A 14,603-nucleotide genomic window follows, 5' to 3' on the forward strand; every position below is an offset into this window, starting at 1 on the left:
TATCTCAAATAATTAAACTCAACAGAAAGCTCTAACATAACCCTGCAGCCCAACCAAGAAATGACAGTTCAAAAATCAGCAACACACAGGAAAGTGACTGCATCATCCGGACTCTGCCTGATTGTACCCTGGTGACAACAGGTTACTGTCTTGTTGTCCAAGACACTTAATGAGTTAACAAGTGCTTTCAGGAATATATCCCCCTAAAATATTTTACTTTTTTTTTTTCCCCAGAGACAGTTCAAATACCAGTATCAAGTGCCATTTGACTGCAGGCTGAAATGCAGGGCTGCAAAAGGTACTTGGGCATGCCTTCGTCTTTGCAGCTGGTGATCATAAGTTCCTGCATGAGTCAGTCTTTGTCACACTTCATCCTCCTACACAGGCATAAGAGTTTCACTTGCAACTAAGCAGATGGTTAAGGAGAGCGGTTTTCCCAATACTCTGTTCAGCTTGATCTCAAATCATGCCACTTCGAACTAAAACAGTGAGGTAATAGATTTCAGTGTGATGGAAAATAAGGAGTTTGAGCTCATTCTATACAAGATGTAGAATCATAACCCTGGAGACCTGCTTGCTGGATCTGAAATGCAAGTGACAACATTGCTTCAGAGGCAGTTAATGAATAGCCAGAGTTCAACTGCTGCAAAAAGCAGGCGATTTCAGACTTCACAGTGGGTAAGAATCACAATTTCAGCTGAGAATGAACAGAGACTGAAATTTAAACTCACCAGCAAGCAGTTATCAGAAAATATTTTTTGTCACACATATTTTATTAGAGAAGAATTTGATGAAACTGAGTTCAGATTTTTCAATAAGCATATCTAAGGAGCCTCCTCCAGTAACAACACAACCACAGACTCATTTCTAAATGCCAGTCAACAACCTAAAGAGTATCAAATTGTTCTGTGGGCTTCTACCAAAAGTTCTTCTTCAGGTAAATTGTAGAGCAGTTTAAGAATGCTCAAAACCAGTAGAGATGACTGCAGCTAATCCTAAAGCTCTCATGAGGCAATTACCTCATCCCATCCACACTAATATATATAGAGAGAGATATATATATATTTTTTTACCAGCAGATTTCATCATGCAAAATAGGTATTCTGGCAAAATTCCCTTTCCATAGCTTTTGAATCCAATAACTAAGAGGCTAACTTGACACTTTTGGACCCACAGCTTAGCTTATGAGTGCATGGCTCCCAAAACACTGTTCTGAAATACTCTAACACCTGCGGCTTTAACATCTCCTATACCCCAGTGTCACTGAGCAAGGATGGAGGAAATCAGCACAGCATTACTGGATGTGCCATAAACTAACCGGGGTAGGTGGGGTAGTATACAGCAGTTAATACATGTTACGAAGTTCAAGCTGAAGTAAGGTGAAACGAACAAGCATCAGCTCAAAGTGTCTGCAACAGCTCCTATGTGTCACCTTCTTTCTTCCTGAATTACTATGAACTTATTTCTAGCACAAGATCACAGTTCACAAATTGCATTGCTTTTGAGTTAGCAAAGGCAGTTCTACAGCCTCCCGAAGAAGCATGCAAGGTTAGGTTAGAGTCACTCCAAAAACCCTGCCTGGTACAAATACATTTTAAAGGAAGCTTTTTTGAAGGCTTGTTGCCTGTGGACTGTCCAGCTCAAAGCATTAGAGTTCATTTCCAAAAGGACCTCATTTCAACACCTGGGTCCTAATGAGCAAGACTAGCGCCCTAGAATTGCTATCATTTGTCTAAGGACTAAGCAGTCCCTAATAACACAAAATATAAGGACCAGAAGCACAAAACAGCTGCTTTTATACTTGGTCCATACTACACAACCCGTAAGAGTAAAAAGTCCTGTGGTACAAGAAGATCTCACTCAACTTTTCAGGAAGCAAACTACCTTAATGAGGGTAAGGATCTTCTGTATTTGCTATCTTGCTATTCTTTTTTAGAGACGTTACCAATGCTTTGAACAAAGTCCTGGATATCCTGCAAGTCCTGCAGTACATGGATCCTTCAATATAATGGCAATAAGCTTAGGAAAACTTCCTGAAAATTTTATGTCCCTCTCCCAATCCATTTCTGATTATTTCATAGTAACTTGGTGAGAGCATCCTGGAAATTTGCACAGTTGTCCTATCCCACTCTTGCATTCTCATCTCTGCACTTTAAAAAGTAACAGAATATATAAGAAATTCCATGTGAATTGTTTCTGTGTAACTTAATTGTTTTTTTTTTTTGTTTGTTTGTTTTTGTTTTTTTCCTGAATTTCCTTCACACATTAGATGTTTATCCTACTCTTCAGGTAAGTTACTTACCTGCAATCCAGTAAGGCACTAGGTCTCACTGCATAATCATCTCTTTATCCCAAGTGTGTTGGCAACAACCTTCTGTCCTCCACTGAGATTCCTATCCTAATGCTTGAGCTTAAATTTAGGGGATCTTCAAATACACAATCTGATGCAATCTGTACTTCAACCAACTGTCCCTCTAAGTACAACCAGCATTGTCATTGTCGTGTCATTGTCAGGCTGCTTCTGTCAGGCTTGTGACTGCTTGAAGACAAACTGCACAAATGCTTGGGGAAAATAAATGCAACATTGTTAGCGGCAATTAACCAACAGAAAAACAATCTTTTCCTTAGATGAGTATTCTAGAAAGCAGGGAGCTAAGAATATAGCAGGACTAGTAGAACATCTAAGAAAGGCTTTAAGTGTTTTGTTATAGAATCATTTCTTACCCTACAAAAGAGGGCTCAGAAATAATATCTTGAAGTGGCGTCTTACCAATGAAGTGGCAACTTCCCTTGAAGTTTATTAAGTGGCATTTATTAAGTGGCATTCTCTATTTACTATATTTATACCACAGTACCAGCATCTGCTCCCTGTAACATACACAGCTACAAAGCTTTTTAATAGTTATTTGTTAGTCAGATTTTATTTTCTTTTTCAAATTTCCTCCATCTATATAATGTTAAACATAAAACCAGTCCATACAGGGAGGAACACTACTTTAGAAGTAATGCACACTGGAAGGGTAGAGACATCGGAAGGGTCGAGACATTTTATCACGTTGTCCTCTGAACAAACACCAGCTCAACTGTGGAAGAGTATCAGTAGAATCTCTACGAATCTCAATTGTTCCATAGTGCACATCCACTATAGGATACCACATAATACATTTTACCTTCAAAAATATCAACTTTAAAGGATATCAGCACCTTCCTGGAGGCAAAAAGACTGAACAGGTATCTAGGTTAAGCTTTGAACAAGTCACTTAAAATAAAGGCTGAACTCTTTGGAAAAAAAGGTAAAAGGAATGAAGTGGAATGAAGTATTCAAACTGCAGAAAGGTTAGCTACAAAGACAATGTATTTCAAGTGGAAGAATAAAAAATGAAGGGACAAGATTAAAAGGAAACCCACAGCATTATTCCCCCAGACTGATAAGCAGATATAAGCAGGTTTCACTGATGCTACTCAGTCTTCACTCATTCACCTTTCTGTAAACGGCTATCAAAGCAAGGCCACATAACTCAGTTCCCATGGGCTCACCCCTCACCAAAGCCCTGGAACTGTCTAGACAATGTAATTTGTCTGTGGCTAGAACCTCAGTGTGTTGTACATAAAAATTGCTTTCTGTCTTTCACACCCAGAAGTTTTGCTTTGTCCAAACACAAACCCTTTTGTCAGCTTCTCCACTCAGAAACTTGAAAGCCTAAGGAGCAGCATGATGTTGTCATACTTCCTACCAGCATTATTGCACATTTTACCTGAAACATCAGCTATGTCTTATACCCCCCTCTACTTGCAACTCTGCCATTATGCCTGTCTTGTTTTGTTTGTTGTTTTTTTTTAATAGAAATATAAGTTAAACCACAGTTTACCACGCAACTACACCATCCTGTTACATTAAAACAGACAAAATGAATCATATCCTGAAAAAAAATACTTTAATCATAACTTTAATTGACTTAAACAAATTACTTAACATAAGAATGAAAAAAATGAGAATGTCCACAGCAAGATAACAATAAAACAATTAAAATCAAACTCACCTTTTGCAGTTAAATTGCATACCAGGTAGCATGAGGCATTGTACTCACATACTTAAAAGCATTCACAACTACCAAAAGAGTAAAGTTGGAGTACTGATTTCACATTTTTCTTATGCTTTAGAAAGCTTTTACCAATTGCCTGCCCCTCCTTTTCGGAAGGAGTATCTATTGCACTAATATGCAATGCTGATTTAGTTTTTGTAACTAATTAAACACTTTGGACTGACCAAGTATTCTACAGGGTCAAGCAACCATTTATGTGTGGTTGCCCTGAGATTTGCTCTTGCAGCCTGCTCCCCTTGATAGTTCCGTTAAAGAGAATGCAATAAGACAACTGAATGAAAAAAGTCAGGAGTAAGCTCATCCAGCTCTTTACTTTTGCACACAAACCTGAGATGACATAACAGAACAATTTACTTGCAGTATTTTAATTAAGATTCTGAAGTAAAGTTCAAAGCTCTCTAGTGAAGTTGCAAAGTAGCTTCTGTGCCAAACTTGTAGCACCTGAATATTTACCATCTTTGAACTTAAAAAACAAGGCTATTTTACCTTACCACAAGTGACTGGTTAACTTTAATGTCATATGGAGTCATGCTGTGCAATAATCTCACATTTTAACTTCTGTAATTGAGATTAAAACTCAAGAGAACCTTATTTCTACCTGTTCCATTTATACTTTTCTCCATTTTTCTCTTTAGAGTAGTTAATAATTCTTACTGCTCTTTGTACAACAGCTTTATGACTTGTTTTTAGAAGGAAACTGCTGAGTGCATCTCTGTTAATAGTAGAATTGCAAAAGTTGAAAAAACCCACATTCTCCAGAGTAGCAGGTTATGGATTCATGGAATTTTCATTAAGCCCCAATATTTAGCTATCTGCTCTGTCTGGATAATTAAGCTTAGTGTGAGTGACACAGCAAGTTAAGGATTCTGGAACATTTTTTTTTTAACCTACATTTCTTCAGAAAAAGACAAGAGTTATGCTTGCTTGAAAATTTTATTGACACAACTGTTTGGTCCCAACACACAAAACAGCACTTGAGCCACAAAAGAAAGTGTCCAAACAAAGTAGACAGCTAATAAAAGAATTGCTCCTCCCTCCCACTCCAAGAAAAAGATAGTGCATAAACTGAGGGCTTCAGTGACATTTTTTTTTTTAAACAGACATGAATCTGAAATAGTACATTAATTGTTAAATTAAAGAATTTCATGGTTGTAATGCTTTTAAATCTGTAAGCCACATCATTCATTTAACCCTTTGGATAAAAAAATATATTGCAATTCAAATAGCTATTTTGTTACACTATAAACACAACTTCTCAAAAGTATTATTCTATTACTTTCAAACAGCAATTTCATCAGAATCACACATGAATCCAGAAAAGGTATGCTGACCTCCAGAAATGGTATAACCACATTCACTTTGACAAATACCATACTTTCCTCTAAAGCATCAAAAACTGGCTTTCTTCAGTACTCTAGATGACTTGCAGCTGCACCTTATGAAAATAGAACTCCAGATTTGCCTTTCCTCTAATGCATGCTCTTCTGAAACAAAGATCTAAGCGATCAGTGTTAACTTCTCAAAGGTAAGGTGAAAGCAGATGTTCTTGCATTTAACTTATTAAAAGCATTCCAAGAAAGCTTATTCTAAATCGCAGGATGTCTGTAGAGGCTTACTAAGGACTCAGATACTGTGCCATAATGCTCAGAAAAACTTCCAAGTGTTTCTTTGCATTCACAATGGCTATATGTTTACTACAGGTAAAGTCTAAATTTAAAAGATTTTATAACAAAATCTGACTAGTAAAATTCTGTCTATAGCCATTATTCAGTGGCATTTCCTGTTGCTGGCTGAGAAATTAGAGCCCATGTTCCATCTCTTGCATATTACAATAGAATCCACCTAAAAAATCCAGTTGGACAGTGGAAAACCTCTGGTATAGGTTCTTTCAGTACAACAAGCAATTTATTTGCTGCCTGGCAAATACAACCCATTGTAAATGCCATGGTTACCCAGAATGGGTATAAAGTCTCATACACTGGACGCTTCTGCTAACTAGAGTTGAGGTCATCCACTGACGTATCTTCTCTTCCAAAGCTGGCCCTTTCAAAAGCCAACACAAGACACCACAATTTGAAAACAAACAGCTTCCAACACTAGGAGTAAGTTTTAGAATAAAAACAGACACAGCTAAAAGACAGCACATCAAAGAATAAGCTTCCCATTTACCAAAGATGCTTAAAAATAGAAAACAAGGTTAAGCAGAACAACCTTAGCATTTCCACATGTAGTTGGAACTTGCCTTACAGGTGGAAATAGCATCGACTTCTCCCATCACAAAACATTTTAATAAGACCTGCTCCATTATCTGTCATTTATGCATTACATGCATATTTTAGAAATATCAGAATCTTCCTAACTTCATTTCTAGACACAATAAAACGTGTGTGTCTCTATCTCAAACTCATAACACCAAGACAGTCTTTTCCTTAACCAAATCCATGCCAGACTGGAACTAAACATAAAAGGGAAGCTTAAAACATCGATGTCCTATAAAGCTCCTAAATGGAACTGAAAAGTACAGAAAACATTTAAAACAAGTTCTACAGAAATCCACATAATCTTCTACAGACATCTTTACACAGAAAATTTACAATGCAGCTACAAGTCATCTGAAAGGGCAGAGAACAAGTTTCTCCTCTGGAGTACAATCAACTCCCTCACTCTTGTCACTTTAGGTCAGCACGTTAAAACTTCTTAACAGGCTTTTGAAAGACAGATCATGCATTTTATTAATACTGTCTGAAACAATACCAGTAAGCAACAGCCTATAGAGTATAATATGCTACATGTATGATTACACCACCAACGAGGCTTAAGGAAAATAAAATCTGTTCCATTTTAGTTGAATTTATAATTTGCTTTTACTGAACACATTTATGAAAAACTGTAAAATTTAAGAATAATTTAATGAACGCTGGATTTTTTCAAAATAACAGAAAAAATTCTGCTCTGCTAATAGCTGTGTTCAGTGTAAAAGGAACAAAATATTCACAGAACACATTTAAATACAAATTAATTCTAGGCCTTTCATTAAAATACATAAGGGCTAGCAAATAGCTTCATTTTGTGCAGAGTCCATAGGTATTTGTCTTTCACACTAAAAGAAACAGTTAAAGCTTGGTTACAGGTGCAAGTGAAAAGTTTGCTGCCAATTTCACCTTGTTTTTGTGTTGCTTTTTGGCTGGGCTGTCCATTGCTTCCTTGTTTAGTTGGGTTTCAGAGGACTGACAGGGAGGCACTGAAGTATTCTCTGTGGCGTTAGATACCACCGAAGCAGAGGTCAATTCTTCATGAGCTGTAGTAACAATTCTTTGTTTTTCTTCTTCTGTTAAAATCATCATCTCTAAAGTAAGCAAGACAACTCTATTAATGCTGTGTTCTTCAAAAAATAATACTTCTCTAGTAATAGAAAATAAATCGCTTAAAAAGCTTGTCAGCCTGATTTGAAGCCAAGAGATATGTCACATTCACCTCTGCAGCTGACATGATGTTTTGGCTCTTTTTGTTTTATAATATTTAGACTGTTTAAATTAGTTCTCATAAATCAAGTCTGTCAGTGCTCAAAAAGCACAATGAAATTACTCTGGTGAAAATACTGCTACAGGTTGACAAAATGCAATTTTAATGGTGGGGAGATAAGGTACCTATAAAATTCACCCCCCTGAGAGCCACTGTAGGGTACTTATTGTCAGCACTCAGACATCTGATAGAAGCCACCTGCATTTCCAACACATCCTATTGGGCAATGTATAGTTTTTTTCTTTTTACATGGTAAAAACTTGGTAAACAACTGTTTGTTTGATGTTCTGTTTGAGATCATGAGTCGTCATCACTACATTAGACACAACAGGCAACCAAACTCTTACCCGAGAGAGGTACAGGACGTTCCTCAAACTGAATTAGGTCAGCGGACTCAAGAACCACTGGATCAGGTCTCAGTTGCGGGGATGGTAAGCAGGAAGGAACTGGCTCACACAAGAGGTCAACAGGAGACGTATTTGTGAGGCAAAGAAGTTCTTGCTCAGTTTGATTAGAAGCTACAAAGATAAGACAACATCTTTCAAAGCATCTGTACGCTACAAAGGTATTATTTCAGCACTGTTAAATGCAAAGCCTTCAGATGTGATTCTGAGGATTTACAAGCTATGCCATATACCAGCCTCAGTTACCATGGTGGGACAAAAAGCATCTAATCAAATTACAACACAGCAGACAAGCAAAAACTCTGTTGAATCTGGTGCTTGCCCAAGCAGGTATACCCCTAGAGTAAAATCTTATTTGCCAAACTTAACTAATAAACAGAGAGATGAGGAACAGTCTTTTAACAGAGAAGGGCCACTTCCCAGACAACTTCCCTGCAGATATACTGACATCATATCAGTTATTTACGCAACAACTAACACTTAGATGTGAAAATTAAGTTTCAAAATAAAGTAACATGCCCTTACTAAATGGAGTAAGCCTAGACTTCTTAGGTAATAGCTCAAAAATCATTTCTCAAGTTCTCCCAACTAGAAGCAATAGAAGAATTGGAGACCACAGCAAGACATGACCTGTAAGCTCAACATTTCCCAGTTATTTTTATTCGCAGACAGACTTATGCAAGTAGGACTGTCATTATTTGCCAATACAAAAACACAAAGATAACCCAAAAAGGAGTACTATGCCCTATCAGAAGGTAGGAGACAGCCCTACCAGAAGCTATTACTGACCATCCTTTCTCATTAGCCTTATCCATGCAGACTTAAGTTTCCACTAAAAAACAGGAGAAAGTATTGCAGTGATTATACGCACAGAGCTGAGAACAGACGCCCTTGTTGAAAGGACACATGCTTGACTACACACCGAGAAGATCACAGAATCAGCGTTCAAACCCCAAAGCATTTTTACAGAAGTTAGATCTAACTCACACAGCTTTCCCCATGCTGCTTTGCTTACTTGGCTTATTTCCCCAGAGATAACAAATTTCTTATACAAATCAACTTAGCATTACCATTGCTAGGTGTTCCTAGACTTAATTCCATTGATGAAGTGGATCCTGTGGTCTCCATAATATGTCCATTATGGTCAGCAAGTTGATTTCCATGATCATCCACATGATCAGCAGGGGGAAAACTAGGTGAGCTAAAACGAGCTACAAAAAGGCAAGTTCATTTGGTTCATTTGCTAAAGTGACCTCTTAGAAAGAAAGAAAGATGGAAAGTATGGTTCAAAATTGAAAATGCTTACTTTTCATGTCATTTTTCAGTACCACAATTCTCTTATGGCCATGCCCTTTGATCCAGACCACCTATAGAGAAAAATGCGGAATTAAACAGCAGTACATGCCAGCCTCAAAGCCTAAAGCAGTTTACTCAGTGCCTTCACTGACTCGTTTACTTCAGTGCCTTCACGTCTTACACTGAAGTTATTTTTAAGTCAACTGAATCATACTGCTAATTTGCTCTACTTTGCCTAAGTAAAAGCAGTGTTTGGCATCAATTTCAAGACAAAGGGAATCAATAGGGCTAGAAAGTATATTAAATACTAACTAAATTACATTTAAGCATGAAATTCTATTTTGTTACTCTCCACAAAAATTAGTCTACTCAGAAGATAACAGCCATAAACCAGGTCACAAAGTTATCCTAGAGCACTTAAATGCATGTGGATGACAAGATGGCACAGCAAAACGCCACTATGATGCTTCTGACAAGGTGACACAGCTCTTTACTCCAGGAAGCCTACCGTAAGCAAAACTGAACTTGAATACTGTAGTACTTTACAGTGAAAAGAAAAAAGAATTCTCACTTGATGAAGATGCCAAGAAAGCAAGCAACTTTGTGGCCTCACCAGGAACAGTTCTTAAGCAAAGTTCATTTGAAAAAAGAAATTCTCATTACAAAGCCCTGACTTCCCAAAAGCTATTTAAATACAACCGGTACAAGCCTCCTCAAAAAATGTAGTCATACAAATAACTCAAACCAAACGTCAGGAGCTTCAATTGTGTAACTGTTTTTTAGTTCATTCAGAAGTCTCAATGTGATTGTGCAAAACAATTTTTCACACCTGTGGAATTGCTCCCAAGAGCTCTTCTAAATTATTGCATCCATATGCTTTAGGTTGCAGCACTTCTCCTGTATATTTGCTATATGCTAGTGGGAACTCATGAAGAAAAATCTGCTGGTAATGGTAGGTGTGAAGTAAGGACCTCACATTCTTTGCAAACATATACAGATTTGTAAGTTTCACATATTCTTCTGTGGCACCATTGGTAAAAACCTATTAGGAAAAAAAAAAAAGAATTAGAGTGCAAGCTTATGTATCCTCTAGTTATGATGTCTCTTTCAAAGTATGAAAGACCAGAAGAGAACTCCATACCTCAACCAAATAAGGCAGACTCTTCAAGAGCTCAGTTAAGGTCATAAAACCATATTCACACGGATTAAGAGAAGTACTATGGATTGTTTCATAATGTTGTTTAAGCTGTTCAACTGAGAGAAAGGATGCTCCATCCCAAGACATCAACAACACTAGTAATTGGGCAGTCAGAGTCCGCAGAGATTTTCTGTTTATCAGCTGAATCTGCTTGCCAGCCTCTGTATCAACAACCTACAAAAATGAATTTCGAAAGTAGTTAGGGACAAGGAAGGAAATTGATCTATAAATGAAGTGTGTAGCTGGGGTTTCAGCACAGCTGTATCTTGTGTTACGTATCAGCATCTGGTACTACCCCAGTCAAAAGCCTAAAAGATGAAGCTTACAACAAATTACAACATAAAATATTTACTTTAAATACAAGATCTGTGTAGCAGTTTGTCTATGCAGTAGACAATTTTATTCTTTGTTCCAAGACAATTGGATGCGACTAAGCTCCAGCCTGAACACCAGCTGCCGAAGTAACAGCATGGGAGAAACTAAAAGACTACATCTGTATCTACATCGGAGTATGTATGCCTTCTTTTCTACTGGCATACAAGATCATTAGATATTTCCAATCCGAGTCAAAGCCTCAAATCAGATTAAAATAAAGTCAAGAATATAAAACATCATGAGAGAGTGAGACCTACTAGAGCTAAAAGGAAATGACTATAGTCAGTTGGGAAGAAAACCGCATTACTGTTAAAAAAATAAAAAGCATTCTAATACAATACTTTAAAAAACAATTAAGTGTGCATGAATTTTCCTAGAAAAAGATAAAAATCAAAAGTTTTACATTATTAAACACACAGAACAGTAATTTGAGATAGGAAAACCTCAACACATTACATACCTTTTCGGTGGATAAATTACAAAGAGCATTACCTTTACAACATGACAAAGTTTTTGCATTAAAGCTGAAACTGAGCTAACATCATAGTCGTGAAGACGCAGTGTATATCCAAATGTTTTGCTGTACTCTGTCAGTAAATCAGTCATCATTAGGCAGTTGTCTTTCTGAGACCGCAGCAGTTTAACAAACTGGGCAGCAACTGCTTTAACTTGCTCCACCTCCGTGAGTGTGAGAATTTTCTCTTCTCCACATTCCAATACCTACAAAACCAAAATTACACTTCGTTAATGCAAGTTACCTAGTTTGAGTGAAGAAAATTAATCTGCAACTAAAATTGAGTGCTTGCAAGCAATCATTAGGTATACAGCAGGGCTATCTCACAAGATATTTACATAGCAAGATATTTACATGGCAAGCAAAAAACAGTTTATGAAGTGACAAAGTAGGCAATAAAAATAGCTCGCTTTCTTTAACCAAGTTTAACATAACTTAAATGAAATTTAGCCCTGATTTTGATGCACTTCATTTTGTAAATGTAATCCAATTTGAATATGTTTAACTACCCTGAACATACTATAAACCTTCAACAATTTACTAACATGGCTATATCAAAGTTTTAAATGCATATATAACTTTAGCATGAGTTCTAAACATTTTACTTTTGAACTCATGCTGAAACAAACAGATTTTAGGACTTACTTGTAACACATCTGGTATGGCTTCAAAGAGTTCAAGTAGTTTTGTAAAACCGTAGTAAGCAAGTTTGCACTGACGACCAAAATGGTGGTGGTAAGATGGAATAAATTTATTAAAGGGCATTCGAAAGTGGGGTTGGTGGCGTAGTAAGTCTACCACCTCTTTAGAAAATTGTTTGGTTCTTTCAATTTCTTCTTGCGTGCGTTCTAAAATTAAAAAAAGAAAGCTATAGCTGTGTACCAACAGAACTATTTTGACATACAGCAGAACATGAGAATAGTGATTTTCAGGTTTGTCACATTACACCACTTTCTTCTAATATTGAAGACCCATCTTAAAATAAGACAGGCATAGTCCAAAATAAGCATGTGATCAGTACTTTACAACATCTTTAATAGTCAAATATTTAAGTATGTGTTGCGTAGAAATAACCTGTTCTCTAACCATATCACAGAAAGCTTGCTATATGCAGTAGTAGCAGCATGATGTTGTGTTTTGCCACCTGCTTTCCCGTCTGTTCCATTATAAAATTATTCCTAATATAACAAATACAGGGTTTGTTACAACTTCCTAACTACTTTACAGTTAAAGGTGGTTATAGAGGTAGAAAGAGCTATCATCAACAACATATAACCCACATTACTTCTGCATTTTTTATGTAGCCTGGTTTTTAACATATTCAAAGAACAATTTATTTAACAGTAAAAGATAAGGTACTTACCTCTTTTGGGAATACAGATCACCATTTCATTATCTTGCTGTGACAAACAGATGGTTGTATCTGGAATTTCTGATATTATATCTGCCAGTTCACAAACTCCGTACTCAGTAACATCCCAATCCTTGGAGAAACACCTGCACGTTTTATAAAATTGCATGTTTTATAAGATTATAACATAATAACCTTACTTTATAAGATAATTCAATACATATGTCAAAGTTTTGAGTTAACATAGAATGCTATTAGAATAAGCCTCAGATTCTAACAAGGTAAGCATAATTTTCATATGACCAATGTTAGCATATGAAACAAAGGAAAAAGTACTTAAATCGAATTATCTGTTCTAACCAGAAAAATAAGGGTTATACTAATGACTCACACGCCACTGGAAGAAAGCCTCACCAGCCCTACACTCAGTAGTAGTGGCAAGTAACGATAGAAAACCTGAACTTGAATAGTGTTATTTTAGCAAGAGACTAAAAAACACGTATGCCCCACATGCTGCCACGCTTTCAACCGTTTCTATTTGCATAATAAAGACGTGTACTGTTCTTAAACAAAGTAAGGACTTGATAGAAGATATAGACCTATTATAGACCTTATAGGCATATCCTGGAAGACAGGATATTAAGGTTCACAATATTATGCAGAGTAGTAAAAGGTATTTTGCTCCCCTTATTCCTTTCCCTCCAGACTGATGAGCACTTCCCAGATGCAGGAACGTTTCACATTTTTATTCAAGGAATTGCCAAAAGTAACCAATTTTAAGGGAGATACACATTTAGTAGATTAAGAAACAACCAGTAATGTATTTTTGCCAATAGCAGAAATAAGTGTGCATTTCCACAAAGAATGCATTGGCACATGTAGCAAAATCATTTTTAGAAGTAGAGCATATGTAGCACTAACATACAATAGTTTCCTCAAAGCAGCTGAGGTACTACTTCCTATCTTCACGGTAAAGGAAAACATATTTTAAAAAAGAAACAATGAATTACTTCTTTTTAAAACCAGAACAGAATAACTCCTAGTAATAGCAAAACAGCTATTATTCATCCTCAGTATTATTGTTTTCCCCATTATTATGTCACTTAAATTTGATTGAAATTAGGAACATTTACTGACATTCAGTCTATTTTGTGTTTCCCTCTAAAAAAAAAAAAGTAACACTTCTCCCATAACAGTTCATATTATAAACATGCTACAAGCTGCTTAGATATATTAGCCATCTTCACAAGTAGTCAGCTTCATTAGCCAGCTTCAAATAGGCTAATGAAATAAAACAACCTCTTTTCCACTTCAGGAAATTTACATGAGCCTAGTACTGAAGTAAAGCAGTACAGCCTGACAGAATTCTTAATTTTCATTAGAAGCTGGAAATCACAAGTCATGAAATACAGTTGCTACAAGTTTTGTACTAAAATTGAAAGCGCTGACCCCTCTTGCACTAGGTTTAAAAGCCACAGCTGGATAGACAGCTCTTCCTGTTTCATTCGAAGTTAACTTACCAATGATAAGCCTGTAAGAATTCCCTTACAATAACTTGCTTGCTGGCCTGGGATTTCAGAAGCTTCAATAAGTCCTGAGTAAAGCGTTTCACTTGAGCTCTGTGCGTTAGAGTTAATAAGCGTTTGGAACCCATGCCAAGAATCTGAAAGAAAGTTATTTGGTCACTCATCCTTAGCATCCTCAGCTAATTATATTTACAAGGTGGTTATAAGCTAGTTCTAGTATCGGTACACTATAGATAAAGGATACAGACAACTGTTCACAGACAGCCTTGTAAAGCCATATACTTTCAGTAATAAGGCATATGCCATCAAGAAAT

The 14,603-nt window shown here is 36.6% G+C and overlaps 1 protein-coding gene across 6 annotated transcripts in view; it reads right to left on the reverse strand.

The window, feature by feature from the left end:
* The window catches only part of MARF1 (meiosis regulator and mRNA stability factor 1), a 32,482-nt gene that overhangs the window by 3,931 nt on the left and 13,948 nt on the right, over positions 1-14,603 (reverse strand). For 3 of the 6 annotated variants that reach the window (XR_014318526.1, XR_014318528.1, XR_014318529.1), the window contains exons 17-27: positions 14,284-14,426; positions 12,776-12,909; positions 12,058-12,260; positions 11,391-11,618; positions 10,467-10,697; positions 10,155-10,367; positions 9,336-9,396; positions 9,100-9,240; positions 7,973-8,143; positions 7,265-7,449; positions 2,303-2,562 (exon numbers count right to left, since the gene is read on the reverse strand). Coding sequence is in view for 2 of the 6 variants with exons in the window: in XM_082772446.1 (XP_082628572.1) it covers positions 2,494-2,562; positions 7,265-7,449; positions 7,973-8,143; positions 9,100-9,240; positions 9,336-9,396; positions 10,155-10,367; positions 10,467-10,697; positions 11,391-11,618; positions 12,058-12,260; positions 12,776-12,909; positions 14,284-14,426 (1,779 nt within the window). In the remaining 4 variants the exon portion in view is untranslated. Of the gene's footprint in view, positions 1-1,796; positions 2,563-3,931; positions 7,450-7,972; positions 8,144-9,099; positions 9,241-9,335; positions 9,397-10,154; positions 10,368-10,466; positions 10,698-11,390; positions 11,619-12,057; positions 12,261-12,775; positions 12,910-14,283; positions 14,427-14,603 lie in introns of those variants that run through there. The other 3 variants (XM_082772446.1, XR_014318527.1, XM_082772447.1) reach the window with 3 other exon arrangements.

Source organism: Aythya marila (genome assembly GCF_965140915.1).
Source record: "Aythya marila genome assembly, chromosome: 15".
In the NCBI taxonomy this organism is placed as follows: Eukaryota; Metazoa; Chordata; class Aves; order Anseriformes; family Anatidae; genus Aythya; species Aythya marila.